The 18308-nt window shown below is 39.5% G+C and overlaps 1 protein-coding gene across 4 annotated transcripts in view; it reads right to left on the bottom strand.

The window, feature by feature from the left end:
* DYNC1I1 (dynein cytoplasmic 1 intermediate chain 1) overlaps window positions 1-18308 on the bottom strand; it is a 282836-nt gene that overhangs the window by 19188 nt on the left and 245340 nt on the right. For all 4 annotated transcript variants that reach the window (XM_023639239.2, XM_023639242.2, XM_023639240.2 and 1 more), the window contains one exon: window positions 2364-2504. In XM_023639239.2, the coding sequence (XP_023495007.1) occupies window positions 2364-2504 (141 nt within the window). The remainder of the gene's footprint in view (window positions 1-2363; window positions 2505-18308) is intronic.

The following is an 18308-nucleotide window of genomic DNA, read 5'->3' as shown; positions in this document are numbered from 1 at the left end:
ACAATTAATATTTTAACCACTTAAAAATACCTTCTTTTCATAGATATAAATGGTAAAAAGAAAAATAAAAGACTGTCATGGCTTATAATATGTGCAAAACAATTATCAAATGCATGAAGAAAATGACAAAATATATTTTATTAGTTTGACTGGTAATGATCTTTCAAAAGTTGATGAATCTATACTGAAAATAATCCATATATTATTTCTGTGTCTCTTACTCTTCTACTTCAGTTTCACAAGTATTTTCACACTTTTTTAAGCCTCAATCATTTTAATTGCAAATACAGCATAAATTACTACATTGTGCAGAGGTCAGTGCCATGGAGGTGTTGAATATGAACTATCTGCGCACAGGCGCGGTTGGAATAACTTGGTCTAAATGCACAGTGATTTGAACAACAAAACACCCTGGGAACTGGGAATTCAGGTTCTTTTTTTAAAAAAACAAATTTCATTCCTAATCTGACAAATATTTGAAAAATCTTGTTCAACCTGATAGAAGGCAAAAATGATTGAGGGCTTTACGAAGTGTTCAGTTCATTACTGGATTTGAATCAGACTCCAAATATCTATTATCATTATAAAAGCAGAATAATGTTTACCACAAAACTAAATGGTTTGCATGCCCAGTAATGATTTTTGAAAATATTTAGCTATAAAACTCTTATGTGCTTGTCTCTTGATACCTAGAGAGAGAGAAGGGAAAAAATTACTTTTGGCAATGTTGAGCCATTAATTTCATTTTACCTAAAAAGCAGATTAAAAGACAAAACAAAAAACAGTTACGTAGAAATTATGAAGGAGTTTGTAGAACACTCGCTCCATTGCCTCATAGTTGGGCACCACCTAAGCATCACTTTTACTAAATCTGATTTCTGATATGGGGGTCTCTTGAGTCAGCCTGGAAGACGCGCGTTTTTTTGGTTGCTTTAAGTGAATGAGTTTATTCTAGCAGATAGAAGCAATGTGATTTTAATTAACAGTGATGAAAGACTTTGGGAACGCGTTACAACATAGAATAATAACATCTTTCTATTAAAAGCAATAATGTTGTAAACATTTCAACATCCAAAATGATGGGCATTGCATGTATTCACGTCTTTTGATTATTTTCAAAGATGCTTCATTACATAATTCTTATCCTTGCCACATAGTTCTTATAGCCAAAAGGAAAAAGAGACATCAGTTGAAATATTTTAAAAAGATAACTATTCGGCAGTGGTTAGAGGTGTATATAATCTTGCAGGATGCTACTCAATAATAGCACCTGAAGGATATTTCCCTACGCCCTCCCACAAAAAAATACCAGAGGAGTCTGCTACTCCCCATATCCTCCAGCTGTAGGCTTTCTAATTAAAAAGGCTGAGCTGTTTCCTGCTCAAAACACTTCAAAAGACCCTTCTCTTGTTCTCTCCTTGACATATAGTTTGCAGCACTCGCTCCTCTTACCTGTCCATTCTTATTTATGGAGAACTGTCCCGAATCAGAAACCGGGAAATGATGAAGAGACCGTTTTATTTTATTAACTTGAAGGACATTTAATATTCATGTTAAAAGAAAGCCAACTAAAAACCTGAGTGACTGAATTAGCACCTCAATGATTTTGAGAGAATAGAAAAAAGGAAAAATGCACATGGCATAATTTTTAAAACATAAATATATATAGCATAATTTTTAAAAGAATATTTCCTTATTGTCAATTGCTTTTTAAAAAATTGGCTATTTTTCACACGTGAAGTACTCTAAATGTGACATGTTAAAATCTCATTTTTTTTGAATACTGAGTTTAACATACATGTTCAGAGTTAGACACTGTTGTAAAAGTCCACCTGTGAGTTCAATAGCTTAGACAAGGATTATTTACCTTATAAAAATCAAATGGAAGCTAGATCTTAGAAACAGTCAACAGAATCATCTTTTACGGATTTAAAATAGAAATCATACAAACAGCAAACACCGACAAATAGCCCTTTTTAAAAGCACAATCTCAAGTCAGCGTGCATAAAAGCGTACTTTTCCAAGTGTCTGCCAACAGAGTTATTTCAACACCGCTCTGAAATATGCCTGTGTCCTTTCCCGTAGGGAAAGGCGTGAACACGTATCGTTTTGCTCTTTGCAAAGAAGGGTCGTCAATTGTTCAGAATCTGCCACGGTTTAGGGATAAAGTGAGATTAAATGATTTTTGGCCAATGCATCTGCCAATTCCCTTCAGAGCAGTCAAGAATGGGGGTCGGCAGCCCAGCTGCAATTGGAGGGTCTGTCCAAAAAAGGCCATTTTGGAGAGAGAGAGGGAGACGGAGAGAGGCCGACTGCGCCCCCCTCCCAGCCCTCCCGGCCCGGGCGCCTGCGCCGCCGCTCACCTCGGTGTCATTGTTGAGGTTCCAGAGGTCCAAGCGCCCCATCCCGTCCACGCAGGCAAAGAGCGCGGGATGCACGGGGGACCACATGACATCGTACACATAGTCTGCATTGTCTTCAAAGGAGTAGAGCGGCTTGTTGTGCTGTAAAGCAGAGAGACCGTGAAGACTTTGTGGCGCTGCTGCTGCCTCGGGCTGTCTAGCGAGCCTAATTAAAAACTTTGCACATTCACAAAGTGTCATAAAACTTCCCGAGATGAAAGTCCTCGAGAAGGTGAACCGCAGCTTTAATGTTACTAGAACTGTCCAGTGGCATAAATAAATACGGGGGGGAGGAGGGACTCTTAAGGGGCTGGGGGCTGGGGGCTGGGACTGGCGGGGGGAGGCGGTTTCAGACACGGTCGTACGAGACATTCCAGACAGGTGGACGGGACTACCCATTAGTTCGGAATTCTCGCCGGGCTGCGCTTTGCGAGTCGCTCGGTGCCCCAACCCGATGGTGGTCTGTGCCGGGATCAGACCGCGGGGATGCTCTGGAAGCCCCGGCAGCCCCGGCAGCCCCGGCGGCCTCGAACCCTTTGCATTGAAGGCAACGCCTGCCACCTCGTGGTCTTTGTCTGTAGCTGCAACTCTGCTTCCAGTCCAGCTCTAGGCCAAATTTATACTTTAATTGTTCCTTTGCCCTAGGGAATGGGGACACATATTTTAAAGGGATTTGTAGCTTTTCTGGGAGGTGAAAAATCTCGCGGTTCTAAGACCCTAGTTTCTCTACCTAAAACCAGTTCACTCAAGTCAGTGGACTGGTGTGGCTCAATGTACCTTCACAGAACTTTCATACAAGCTGAATCACATTTTCTAGATCCCCCAGTATTTCCAAGAGCCCTGAAATTGGTGTTTTGGGGGGAAATCCATTAGCACACCTCCAGTGCATACAAATTCTTCCACTCCGGAGGGATACAATAAATTAAAACGGCACTCTTGATTTCCAGTGAATATTGTCACATCAAAATAGCACAGAAGTCAGAGGCAAGTTTGAAAGTACACCAGAAAGAAAATGTAATTGGACTTCATGAATTATTCATTCCATCTGGCTTGTCTTATTCTAATTTCTGCATAATGGCTTTACTAATCCCTGATCAATTAATGTAAAATGAAATTTAAATGATAATGAAAGCCCTAGAGATAAAAGAAATTAAGTATTCTTATATCCTCTGACAGAAATCTAAACAATGGGAGTTTTTTCTCCCAACGTCGTCTTCACCCAGTCAGCTGTCTGTACTCTCTTCATGGGTTTAACTAAATGCCTGTACAGGCCAGGGTAATAAGATCAAAAAAGGATAACATACAATATGAACAATCAAATCCTTTCTGCACAGAATGTTCAAAGAATGTATCTGGAGGGAATCGGCTCCCAGTACTACAGCAGACTCCCAAAGTGTACTGTTAGTGAAGGTCAAATGCACAAAATGCAGGTGCTGAAAGCAGAGTGAGAAAAAGCGGTGAGGAGACAAAAAACCTAAACCTAATGGAAAATTTTGCTAAGGTAGTAACTATAAGCGATTTCTTGCGCCATTAATTATATTGCTCTGGAACTGCTCAGAAGTAAACAGAATTGCAGTGCTGTTAAAGCAACACATATTTTAGATGGGCCATTGTGTGTCTGGGGTAGGGAGTGTATGTGTGAGACATGTCTTATTTGTAATTCAAGAAGTGTCTAATGTAGGAGTAATTTGAAAAACAACATGACATTCAGATCTCAAAAAGAATTAAATGGACATTAGCCTTATAGTTTTATATTTTAATATTCTATAACTCTTTTATGTCAAGATGTTTATTATATACCATGTTTGCAGTGTGATTTGGTGTTAAAATTATTTGCCTATTTGTTATTTATGTAGCTTCTTTCTTCCTCTCACTCTTTGGAATTCAAACTACCTTCTCCAGAAAATCCGAATAGCCAATGATACCTTAAAGTAGTACGATTGTATCATTTTTTCTTATTGATATATATATATTTTTAAAAAGGCAGCATGGAATAGCTGGTCCTTCACTGACCACTGGTGAATATTAAATTCTGACTTTTAGCAGAAGATTATTCCCACCCCAAATTCTTGATGTTATAGCTATCCAGTCACTATTTGTTACAGAACATGAGGAACACATTTTTCCTAGAGTCAAAGGGTGGAAAAGACTTACACATGCTTTAAAAAGGCAATTCTCTGTATCCTCTCTCAGTAATCTAGCTGACAGTAAAACTGAGTACATAGAGGTCTAGATATACATATACATATACAGACATACAATAAACACATAACACATCTACAGTCCTTGTTTTGATCATTTGCAAGACCATCTAGCTTTAAACAGTCATTTTCTAAGGAGCCAATATTATTTGATACATTAATTCAATAAATTATCCTGTTAATCTCTAGCATTGTTTCTTTCCTTTTCTCATTTAATAGTTGCTTCTCTGAGACACTTAGACAAAACTGTAGTATATCCTGGAGACTTCACCTTTTAACCATCTGGAAATAACTGCTATTGTTCATGTTACCAAAACCCAGTTTTCTCATGTTTGATAAGACTGTATTGAAATGCTATTATTCTCGAGGTTTTCTCCAACTTCCTTATCACCCCCCACTTCCAAGACTGAACATACCATTACAAAATTCACTGTGAAAGAGATTCTAGGCTACGGTCTGTGCATGTTTGAGGGAAGGAAGAAGGGCTTATATTTTCAAAGGCTTTGTTGTAACCTTGATAAATTCACAGATTGGGAAAGTCTTGGTCAGGATTGAGCCTGTTATCAGGGTACCAAATGGACTGACATCCACAAACCATTAGTTCCCAAGTTTAGCCCAGCACATGGCGTGCGCATAGGCGAATGTCACTCTTACAATGGGAAGCAGTGCTATTTTGAATATTAATTGTACTTTTTTTGACAAAGGAATTTTTCATTCTATTTTATTTGGGACTCAAAAGTTAATCTGAAAATCTCATTAAAAATTTGTCTCAAATGCTTAACGTAAAACATTTTATAGTAAACACATATATCATGAAATAGTTTCATAAAATATATCAAAAGCTTTGGGGTCTAAAGATTCTGTTTTTGAATTTTGAAACATAAATGTTTGGATCCACAAAGTTTTATAGCTTGCTATTGCATTATCACCAGTTTTAGAATACTATGAGTTTTGAAAAGGCAGGAGGGGTGAAATTGACCAACGATTTTTGAGGAGGATCCTGTAATATCATTTGTACATATTGAAGCTACAGAAGCTTGATGATTTTAAATATTTACTCTGCAAAATACTCAAGGTCATTTACTAAACTAAATATCATTCTGCAGCATGTTACTGTAAAAAGCATTTTCCAAAACAATCAGATTTCACTAGACAAAACCCCCTCACCTGTGTGTTTCCTTTTCTAATGCCATGTTTAGCATCAGTGAACAGTTCAGGAAAAAAGGAAAATTGCATTGTTACGCAACCTACTGTACGTGTGACACATACCAGCGGAATAAAGCCACGACACCTTGTGTTTTATAAAAGTTTCCAGGGCTGTGCCAAAAATGCTAAAATATCCAGACACAGATCAGCTCGATTTTAATGCCCTGACTCTCAAACAGAGAGGAGAAGGAGGTTCCCAGTCACCTCCCAGACAGATATGAAGGGCACGGAAGGGTAAATTGCTGAGTGTTTGCTGTGTACCTGACTCCATGCATATGTTGTTGAATTTAATCTGCATAAAATCTCTATAAGGTAGACAGTGTTTACAGAAAAGAAAATTATAGCTCAGGAAAGTTAGTAACTTTTCCAAGAGCACGAAGGTTGTAAGTAGTGCGGTTGGATTTGGTTCTCTTGTTTTTCACTGAATGTCTATAAAACTTGGAGTTAGGAACTAAAATTCTATTATCTGAAAGTGGGCGAAAACACAGGGAACATGGAGCAGAAAAGGCAATAGGAGAAAGTGGAAAAACTGTAGATCTTGCGAAATTTAACTTAGCATCCTTGGATCATAGATTTTTCATCTCAGGATAGAAGGCAGAGCAACTGACCTCAAGGCTTTCCATTGGCTTTGTGATTCTATGACTCTGTTCTGTGGTGAGGACTGAATGGAATAAAGTAAGTGAAAGGTTTTTACAAAGAGTGATTCAAAGCTAAGTATTATAATTAAAGCTCTCTTCCCTGATGTTCTGTGGAATGCATATCATAGTGATGTTGTTTACTTTGTATTTTATTAAAATATATGTATAAAAATGTGCCAGTGTGGTTTTCAATGAAAAATTTGAAATTATGAAAGTAATACTAGACCTCCTATTTGACCATTGGAGAACGAATAAAGCCTATTAAATTTACGTAAGAGAGGCAGGTAGTGAACTCTGTTCAGAAATGACACTGTACAACATCCATCAACGTTTTACAATAAATACTTGATCCCTAGATTTAAGCTTTGATTTTATAAGTATACTTCTGACAGTGAATGGAGCTGCTTATTTTTCTAATCAGTTAACTACAAAATGATTTCATGAGAGATGAGTTTCTATTTCCGATGTTAGAAATGTACCAAAGTCACATCTAGAAAACATGTTTGTTTTATTTTCTCTATTTTACTTATTTTCCTCTTATCAGGCACCTCTAGGCATCCCAATAGGCTTTAGTATTTTGAAGGTTGGTGAATAGGAAGATTTGTGTTAAAACGCCTCCTAACACCTCCAAATACTGTGGTTCTTGAGGTTGCATTTGCCTCTAAATGATTAGCTTTCAAAGCAGACTTAGTAGAAATGTTTACCAAAACCATGAAAATTTCTTCTGGAGTGGAGCAGAAGCAGGGCGGGGGGGGGGGGGGGGGGTTGGGTCATCCGGGGGTAGGTGGGAGAAGAGGGCAGACAACTAATAGTAGAATTTCTATATTTTTATTCTGAAATAAAAGGACAACAAATGGAAGCTTACCTTGAAAACTATATCCTGCTGGAAAAAAATGATGACCAAAATACTAAACAATGAGTAATAAGAAAATGTCCTTCAAAAATTTTCATGTGGGTTCCTATGAAGTAATTAAAATAAATAGCCAGCCAGTTCTTCCAGGAAACATTAAAATGTGAGACCACAATATCACTTTTAAAAAAACACCAAAGGACCCCAAAACTTCAGGCTCACACAAAAATGGATAGCTCTACCATAAAAAGAAAGTGCTTAAACAAACAAACAAACCCAAACTCACAAACCAAACCAAAAACCCACCTCTCTTGGACCAAAAGAGGTGTTGGGAATTTGGTACTGTCACTGGAAAACATTATTTGCAACTTAATTTGAGATCCTTCTAAAGCACAAAGTCTCCTGTATCTATCTTTCTGTGGCTACTATTAAAACAATACTCACGATAGCTAAATGATCTCTTTACCTGTTTTGATCATGGCTGGAAATTCAAAATTAGACGTAAGCACTTGGGTGAGCTATTCTTAACAGAATATGTACGGTGGGTCTGTTTGCTGTTTCTGGGTATTAATCAAAAATACATAAGGACTTTAATTTACATTAGTTAATTTAAAATGATTAGAAGGAAGGTTATAATCCAGGAATTTAGCATTTGCTTCTCTATAAACGCAGAAGTTTTGCTAAACAAGTACTGAAGCCACATAAAAGGTGTTCTTTGTTGCGCTACCTTCCTCTACTGCTTATTTGCATGGTAGAATCCTGCTAATCCATGAGGCGCCACCAATAAAGAGGATAATTATCCATATAAAAGAATGTCTACATATTCACAGGTTTTGACTAGTATTTCAGTGTTTAAAGCCATGGAAAAAACTACAAGCTTTGCCTAATTCATAAAAGGACTACTTCCGGCACTGGCATGATTTTTATGAATATCAGTTCCACTGAAAGGTTCTTCTTTAAAACGGGTGTTTCAGTAGCACAAATCTGTACAGAACCATTGTGAAAACATTAAGCAGACGAGGGTGCCCTTCTGAGTTGCTATTTGCATTCATCTCAGCTGCTAGGGCTCTCTTGGTCTGTTTTGCCTTTTGGCTTATTTGAGTGGAGGCTGGCAGAGAGGGTCACTGTCTTGCCAAAACCAGGGTCAGCCAAGGCGGCTCCTGAGAGTTGGCACTGGACTGATACTCTCTCTGAAAGACCACTTAGAGGTAGAAGGCAGCGAGCAAGGTCAAAAGAGCCCCTCTTTGGCGGCTGCTGCCCCAATTCTATTTCTACTATGGCTGAGTGGATTCGTGTCCAACATGATAGGAGTTAGAGAAAGACGCTTTCACTATATAGACAACAGTCAGGTTGATTAGAGACTGTATTAGGAGGCAGGTGTAGAGGAATGATAATGGGCTGGACCTAGAAGCAGCTAGAAGTGTGGTTGTATTCATGCCTCGAAGACTCGAAAAGTTAGAAGGATGAGCAAGTAAAGTGGTATTTACAGGCTCAAGCAGTTTTGTTTATTTATTTATTACTTAATGTCAAATTGTACAACTGCATTTCACTTACTAGTGGGTAGGTTAAGTGGCAGAACATTTCCACTCTAGTCCTTAAACTGTCAACCTCCACTCTAGCATCTGGCTTACAAACTGTCTCACCAATATAAATAAATTTCTAAATATACAGTCATGCCCTGCTTAATGATGGGATCATCCTGAGAAATGCATCGTTAGATGACTGTTGTGGTGCGAACATTATACAGAGTACTTCCACAAACCTAGATGGGATCGCCTACTACACACCTAGGCTCTACGGTACTAATCTTATGGGACCACCATTGTATATGCGGTTTGTTGTTCACCAAAATGTCATTATGTAACGTATGACTGTATATGTATGTATATAATTCTTAAAGAAAGATTTTAAAAATATCAAATTATAAACCTAGATCCATGGCTTACACTTTGATTCAGTCTTATTCCTAAATTACTAAGTAAACATTTGGCAGTTCCCAGAGCTAATCTGACATTAGTGGTCTCACTACATTTAGTAAATATAACATTTAGACAAATTTCATTTCTTTTTAAGATATGAATACCCAGATCTCATATATATATATATATATATATATACACGTGACGGGTACATTTTCGAAGGGTCAAGGCAAGTTTTTTGTAGGTCTGCATTCCTGTGTCTCCTGGTGTTAATTTCTTACACTATATCTAATATTAGTATAACTGATACTTGTACTTATTTTAACAGTGGAGAGGAATGACATGGAGGATGCCACACAGCAGCAGTTCAAAATATTCTGCTCAAATGTAGAATATATTTGATGTTTCCTATTTTACAACAGATTTGCCTACCTTATTCTGTTTTGCCTAAGCCAAATTGAAATTAATTTCTATTCAAAAAGCAAATACAAGCTAAATGTGAGGTGAAGTGATTCCGAACATTGGAAATGGCCCTGGGAAAATAACTTAGTATTAATTATGAGCCCTGGACAATTTGCAAGGTTAAGAGGTCACATGAGGCTGGCCAAGATGGATCCACATTGGTTTGGCCCAAAAGAACAGCTACTTTGGGGGATAAAGATGAGTTTTAACTTATCTTCCAACATCAGACATAAAATGCAGGTTAGATCAGGAGGTGGGGGGGTGGAGGTATCTTTGAATCTCATAATTATGTAGATAGTTGTGTGTGTTATTTGTTCTTCTCATTCTCTCTTCAAACATTATTGCTTAGAAGGAGAAGGTTGGAGAAGGCAACTCTTGCAGCCTATCATTGAAACGAAAAGGCAAACATTTCCGCTCTGGTTAAAAGAGCAGAAGAAAGGATTCACCGAGCCCTCACTTCTTGCACAACGGTAAAGCCCAGTCAGCCGGGTGCATTTTAAGTCTCAAAAGTGTCTGTACTGATATGGATTATTCACACATGCCTCTATAAATATTTAACAGCTATAGGTATGTGTTGGTGGGCAAATGTTTGGGGGGTTTAAGGTTGGGGTGGGGGGCGAAAGAACAGGAAGTATGAATACAGGCTAAGTCTGGCTATGACTTGATGATTACATTCTTGTGGTTTTCTTTCAAAGTTAAAGTATTCTCCCTGGGTGAGCTTAAAAAAGGAACTCCCTCCCCCCAAAAAAGGAAGGTAAAAAAAGAATTTGATGACTGACACAGGTAGTTTTATTGAAAGCCAATTTTAACTTGCTTGCTACCTTATTTTACACAGGGAGGGGAAGGGGAGTGAAAATGAGGATAAGAGAAGAAAAAAATAAGTCAGACACCACCTGAATGTTGTGTTTATCAGAAAGGCAGCCAGCAGGGCTGTGGGGTTGGGGAAAAAATGCACTGTCATCCGGCAAGTGTTCCTGGCAGTCAACTATTGATTTTGTTAATCTTCTCGCCTGTGTTAAGTGTTATGCTTAGATACTGTAACAGCTAAAACTTTAACTTTTGATTTTTATTGTGTACTTCTGATATTTTAAACATTTAACAAAATGCTAACAGAAATAGATATGCTCAAGGCCCCTTGTTAGAATAATGCAATTTTTAGGAGATGCTTCCATCTCAGTTTAAAATAATCCAACCTACTTTTACAGAGCAGGTTATTTCACGTAGGATATCCAAAAGTATTAATCTGTCAATAATAACTTATTAAGGACCTACCATATGCTTTCTACTTTGGGCAATCAATAGAAATACAGGATGTGACTCTGTTCTCAAGGACTCACAATCCCGGGTAGAAAAGAGAAAATTATGAAATAATAAGAGAAGAATGTTCTTTACTTGGGAGTCTATTTTCTCGCTTTGTTTCAAAAGGATTTCTGGTGTCTTACAAGTTTAATATACTGCACAATTAAGAATAATCACCAACAGAGGCAGGTAGAATAGATAGCTATTAGTAGGATCCTGAGATAAGCTGATTATTACAATCTAGTACTCAAACATCTCTAAATTTCCTGATAACTAAGACAAACGGGAAAACACATCGTATCACAAGGAGGTACATAAATTTCACCGTCTGAAGAAAGGAAGAATATAAATTCCTTCTCAAAGACACCTTCTTGGGAAAAACTAAAAGAGGAATTTACTGTGTTTGTGAATCTCTGGAAAAGAAACTGGCTTTCTGTCTTGTTTATACGAAAGAAAGAGAACAAGGATGTAGCCAGGTGCTAAATTCTACAGTACAGATGTTAGGTGCCAAAGGAATTCAGAGATCGGAGCGGGGGGTGGGCAGGGTGGTGTGCTGGTGGTTACCATGGTCTGATGTGGTCAAGGAAGGTATTATCTAGGACAGGTGATGGGACCCGCCTTGAAAGATGCATTGACTTTGATAGATGGCAAGGGAGCCAGTCAAGGAGAGGAAAGCAGAACAGGCAAAGACCTGGCCATGTAAATCAGCATGGAATTCCCAGATGGGAAAGCCAGGACAGCCTGGTGGACTCTGAGGACTTTTCCTCAGGAATAATAGAAAATAATTTTGGTTTGGGTAGAGTAGGGGGTGGAGGACATGTTATGAATGTTCTTGAGTATAGAGTTAAGCCTTTTTGATGCACTAAGCTACTAATTTATTAAACATGTATTGATAAATGTGCAGAGTATTGTGCTACGCAATAAACCAATTCAGAGCTGTCTAATACTCATGTGAGTCTTCTCAGCTTTTCAGGTGTTTTCCTGAACATGTCTCTTTGCAATCAATGACGGCACCTCTACCCCTGTGCCTTCCATTGAAAGGGGCCTATAGTGAATATAAAAGTGTGTCCCTCTCTGAAGACAGCAGAGCCTCTTTGAACTTTCAACTTAGCTTTAAATCACACCTATAGTTCTGTGATATTGTTGAGGCAACCGGGGCAAGTGAGGGTGGAGAGTGGAAAGCTACGTGGAATTCAGTGCTAACCCAATACAAATGGATCAAACCATTGCAAGGACCCAGTGAAACTAGAACCAGAAATTACAATCTGTTAATTCAGTCACTTTTGCCTGAACAGAGTTATTGCCAGACAGAGTTATTTTTCCCTGAACCAGAAGTCTTCTGTGCTTGAGATTAGAGTTTATTTGGTTGGATTTTGTCACCCTCTGCAGGCTCAGTCTTGACTTCTTTTTATTTGGAAAAGATAGTCAGAGGGTGAGATAGGGGATGGGTGAGAGGGCAGGAAAAGGCAAAGCAAGCAGGCAGGGCAGACTGAGCAAGACGTGGTCCTAAAGCTGAACCCTCTCCTCCGGGGGCTGGGGTTAACCTGTAAACTCAAGAGCAGGCAGGCCCCTGCTGGGCTCTCCTTATCAGCCTCCATAAAGGCTAATTACTGCTGAATGGGTTCCTGAGGTTGGAAAATTTTCAAAGAGTTGTTGAATACATCGCTACAGTTCTCTTCTCTTAACAATAGGATCTATCAAACAGCGAGGGGAAGGCTCTGTTTAAAAGCACCGACAGGGGATCAGAAGAATGTGTTTGATTGCCGAAGTGACTAATTTATTTTTACACAATATTAATGATGCTACAATAACCAATATCTATAGCCTGGTTTTGACAGTTTATCACAAGGGTTCCCATTGTTTAAATAAGAAGAAAAAGAGAAAAAAGAAAGTACGAAAGAGAGTGTTTTATTTTGCTACATTTCCATTTGTTAACAAAACTCCCCATAAGCAAAACCAGAGGTCATTAGCAAACAACCAAAACATGCCTGTCTCCAGAAGAATACAGCTCCCTTCATCAAGTAAAATACAGCTCTGCTGAAAACCCAAATCATGACAAATCCCTAACATGAAAAATTCAGTGCAGACTTGAAGCCACCTGACTTTACTTTGGGTTTGTGCTCCTTAAAATTACCTAGAAAATACCATAATCTTCTCTTCGTGCGGCTGGATGTGGGCCAGGGCCCTGGCTCCAGAGGCAAAGGGCAAAACTAAAAATCATGTCTGAACAGACAGCTCCACCCTCTCTCCCAAGTCCACTTGGCCCCGTGACAAAAATCGAGGTCTAAAGCACATTCATCCAGGGCCTGGATTTTTGGCCAAAACTCAAGACTCTTATAGGACAAACAAAAATGAAATCCAAAATGTTATCACCTTCGCCTTAAGAAGTCAAATGGTCTTAAACGACTGTACTGCATGTGCTGAGAAGTTTGCATTCGCAGTGTACTAGGGAACCAACAGAACTGTAGTAAAATGTAGCTTTTCATTTAGAAGGATCCTTAGCTAAGAGTTTAAATTCCAAAGTGATTTTTGACAATAATTGTGTGTGCATGTGTATGTGTGTGTGCACTCTCATACTTGTGTGCAAGAAAGAGAGCGAGAAGAAGAGAGATTTCCATAGTGAACCAAGCACTTTGAGAGGGAAAGGCTAACTCCAGGGAGGATGAGAGGGTACAGGGACTCCATTGTGGGGCCTGCTTGCCTGGCACGGGTGCCCCCAGCCTGTGGGTAAGCCTCTCACTGCCCTTCACTCTCCTTCAGTTCTTAAGGACTCACTCTCCCCAACGCCCACCCACTCTGCCACCCCCACTCTCTCTCACGCTTTGGATGGGTGAGAGCCAGGAGAGACTGTCAAGTGATTTTTACCTCCTGCAGAGCTAGTGACAGGCTCAGTACAAATAGCTACATTGAGAAAGTACCTCCATGCCACAGATCCCACGGCCAGGGCTCTAACAAGACAGTCCTGGCTGTGAGTACCGCCATCTGATCCCACTGGGGCAGATTGGTGCTGAAATGGCAGGACCAGGCGTTCCAATGTGTTTTCCCCCTGGTCCACTAATCAAAACCCTCTGCTCAAGCCAGTCGACTGCGTTCACGATCCTGCCGCACACGGAATCCCTTCTGGCCTTCAAGCCTCTGTTCGCGCTGCTTTCTACCCGTTGAGAATGTTACTACTCTCTCCTTCTCGCAAACTGTCCAGTCTTATGATCCTGATCAAGCCCTGCCTGACCCCTTAATTCCCTCTCAACACCTACACAGGCACCAGGAGCTCTCTTTTCCCCAGGCCTCAGCCATTGCTTGCTGACTGTTCTTTAGGTCCTCCGTCTGGTCTGGGGCTGCCTTGGAATCTGGCTTAGGCAGTTATATTTAAATATACTCTTACTTCATTCCTGAAGTGTTGTTTAGTTTTCCATGTAGAGCGAGGTTGTCTGTAGTTTTCACATTCTTGTTATTTTGGTAAACTTTATTTTTTAGAGCAGTTTTAGGTTCACAGCAAAACTGAGTGGAAGGAACAGAGTCCCCATGCACTCCCTGACCCACACACCCCCCGCCTCCCCATTATCAGCATCTCCCCCAGAGGGGCACATCTGTTACGACCTTGACACATCGCCAGTATCACCCAAAGTCCATAGCTTACATTAGGGTTCACTCTTGGTCTTGGGACCCATTCTGTGGGTTGGGACAAATGTATAATGACATGTATCCACCACTGTAGTAGATACAATGTAGTTTCACTGCCCTAGAAATCCTGTTAGAGCAAGGTTTTTCAAACAATCCTGCAGGGCTGTGGGTTTAAATCTTGGGCCGAGGGAGACCTTAGGCGTTCTCTAGGAGAAATATTATTTTTATATTTTCCTTTAGGTGAGAGTCAAAAAAATTATATAAACCTGCCCTGGATCATCTTGATGCTGCTGCCTTACAACTGTGTATGTCGGAGCCCAGGCCTACAGGAGTGTTTTCGCTACAGTTTTGGCAGACTAGGGGGGAAAAAACCTCCCGAGGAACCATGAACAGGAAATGACCCATCTGTGAGCTGAGGTCACTCTTGGAGTTATCACACAGCACAGGGTACCACTGAAGTCAGCCTGGTCGTCACACTGTGAACACTAGTTTCAGGGAAACCTTACCTGTCACATCCAGTTAATGTGGTTCATTTAAATGGTATTTTGGGGGGTAAATTTAATTTGTAATTTTGGGGGAGCTGTAAAATTATTTAAGAGTTATAAGCTATAGCTTGTATATATTTTAAAACCCTCAGTGGCTTCTCATTACCATTTAGAACAGAATCCAAGCTCTTTTTAAGGCCAACAAGGCCATGCGTCACCTGACCTCTGATTACCTTTTCAACCTCATCTCCTGCTGTCCTATTTTTGCTGCAGACATGAAAGCCTTTGTCCCGTTCCTCACACAAGCCAAGTCAAGCTTGCTTCTGCTTCACAGACTGTGCCCTCCACCTACAACACTGCCTGCCCCTCCACCTTCACAAAGCTAACTTCTTTTTATTATTCATGCCTACCCAGGTGTTCTGTCCTCAGAGAACACTGCCCTAGTCACTCATCTAAAATATTTTCCCCAATGTACAGTCACCCTCTACTCCTAACCCTGCTTCATTTGCTTTCTAGCACCTATCACTGTCTGAAATTTTTCTTTTCTCTTTTGTTTTTTGAGAAAAATTAGCCCTGAGCTAACATCCACTGCCAATCCTCCTCTTTTTGCTGAGGAAGACTGGCCCTGAGCTAACATGCGTGTCCATCTTCCTCTACTTTATATGTGGGACATGTGCCACAGTATGGCTTGATGAGCGGTGTGTAGGTCCACACCCGGGATCTGAAATGGCGAACCCTGGGCTGCCAAAGTGGAACATGAGAACTTAACCGCTGCACCACAGGGCCAGCCCTTGTCTGAAATTTTTTATGTACCGTTGATCTTCATTATTTGTGGATTCCATATTTTCCCATTCATCTGCTCTCTAAAAGTTATTTGTAACCCCCAAATCAGTATTTCGAAGTCATTCATAGGCAAGAACAGAGCAGAGAAAAACTTGAGTTACCTGACATGCACATTGCCAGCTGAAGTCAAACAAGATGAAGCTCTGCCATCTTGTTTCAGCTCTCATAATATAAAAAATGTTTTGTGGTCTATTTGGTGCCATATATTTTGGATTTTTGTGGGGTTTTTTGTTGATGATTTCACTGTTTAAAATGACCCCCGAAAGCACAGTGTTGAAGTGCTGTCTAGTGTTCCTGAGTGCAAGAAGGCTCTGCTGTGCCTTACTGAGAAAATACGTGTTTGATAAGCTTCCCTCAGGGATGGGCTGTTGGCTGGAATTCAGTGTTAATGAATCAACAATACATATCAAGTAAGGTGTCTTTAAACAGAAATACACATAAAACAAGATCATGCATTGATCTGTTGATGGAAATGTGATGACCAGAGGCTCTCAGGAACCTAATTCTGCACTTGCACTAGAAGCAATGTTTAGGTATTTGCCAATTCATTGTGGCAACTTCATGGAACACAACAGCTGTGAATAAAGAGAATCAATTACACAGTCATGTGTAGCTTAACAAAGGGGCTATGTTCTGAGATGTGTCCGGCAAACATCAGAGTATACTGACACAAATCTAGAGGGTAGAGCCTACTACACACCTAGGCTGTGTGGTACTAATCTTACGGGACCATCATCATATATCTGGTCTGTTGTTGACCAAAATGTTGTTACACGGAGCATGACTGTATTTGTTTCTTTTGGTTTCCAGATTTTTTTCTTTCCGTCCAGCATGAACATGCCTACACAGTCAGGGACTTTGTCTATCTTTGTCACTATTTTATTCCCAGTGCCTGAACCATAATAAGCCCTCAATAGTTATGTATTAAATGGATAAGGACAAGGAGTGTATACCTTGTTTTTTGTCCATATATGTTCCAATTATATTATAATGAAAATAATTTAAGGCAGTGCTGGAGCTTGACAAGAATTTTATGCTTTAAAGAAGTTCCACTCTTTACTCAAGTTTAAGTAAAAGGATGTGTATTATGGACCCATTGGTAGCAGGGAACATGTCTCATTTCTATTCTCAAAGTCCTTGGTATGAGGTTAAAAACACATAAAGTTCTTCTTGACTGTTGGTTTAGTGCATGAACATTTGATAAAATGTAGTATTTTTTTCCAACTAGAAAGATAAAGAAGGCAATACTTGCCTTTACTTAGTAGCAGAATCTTAATTAAATTTGCACTGTTTATCAAACCACAGACTGGGAGAAAATATTTGCAACAGACACATTTGATAAAGGACTATTATTCAAAATATATAAATAACTTTTAAAACTCAAATATAAGAAAAAAAGCAACTTAATTAAAAAATGGGCCAAAGACTTCAACAGACACCTCACCAAAGAAGATACACAGATGGCACATCAGCATATGAAAATGTACGCCACATCGTATATCATCAGGGAATTAAAACAACAATGGGATACCACTATACACCTATTAGAATGACCAAAATCCGAACACTGACAACACCAAATGCTGACCAGGATGTGGAGCAACAGGAACTCTCATTCACTGCTGGTGGGAATGCAAAATTGTACAGCCACTTTGGGGCCAGTTTGGCAGTTTCTTACAAAACTAAACATACGCTTACCATACTATCCAGCAATCACACTCATTGGTATTTACTCAAAGGAGCTGAAAAGTTATGTCCATACAAAAACCTGTACATGAGTGTTTATAGCAGCTTTAGTCATAACTGTCAAAACTTGGGAGCAACCAAGATGTCTTTCAGCAGGTGAAAAGATAAATAAATGATGGTACATCCAGACAATGGAATAGTATTCAGGGCTAAAAAGAAATGAGCTATTGAGCCATGAAAAGACATGGAGAAATCTTAAATGCATTTTACTAAGTGAAAGAAGCCAATCTGAAAAGGCTACATATTGTATGAATCCAACTATATGACATTCTGGAAAAGGCAAAACTATGAAGACAGGAAAAAGATCAGTGGTTGCCAGGGGTTGGGGAGAGGGGTAGGGATGAACAGGCAGAGCACGGGGGACTTTTAGGGCAGTGAAAACATTCTGTATGATATTATCATGATGGACATGTCAGTCTACATTTGTCCAAACCCATAGAATGTACAACACTAAGAGTGAACCTTAATGTAAACTACGAACTTGGTGATTTAAAAAAATGCACTGCTATGATGTTCTTGCATATTTTGCAATGACAACACATAGGTTGATATATAAACATTTCTGTGTTCACATCTGTGCACAACTGATTGGACAGAGGGGGGTAAAAGATCAATAGAGTAGAAAAAAGGTGATAA

This window comes from Equus caballus, chromosome 4 (genome assembly GCF_041296265.1).
Source record: "Equus caballus isolate H_3958 breed thoroughbred chromosome 4, TB-T2T, whole genome shotgun sequence".
NCBI lineage: Eukaryota > Metazoa > Chordata > Mammalia > Perissodactyla > Equidae > Equus > Equus caballus.
Note: the sequence above shows the minus strand (reverse complement) of the source record. Positions and strands in the feature narration are given on the sequence as shown.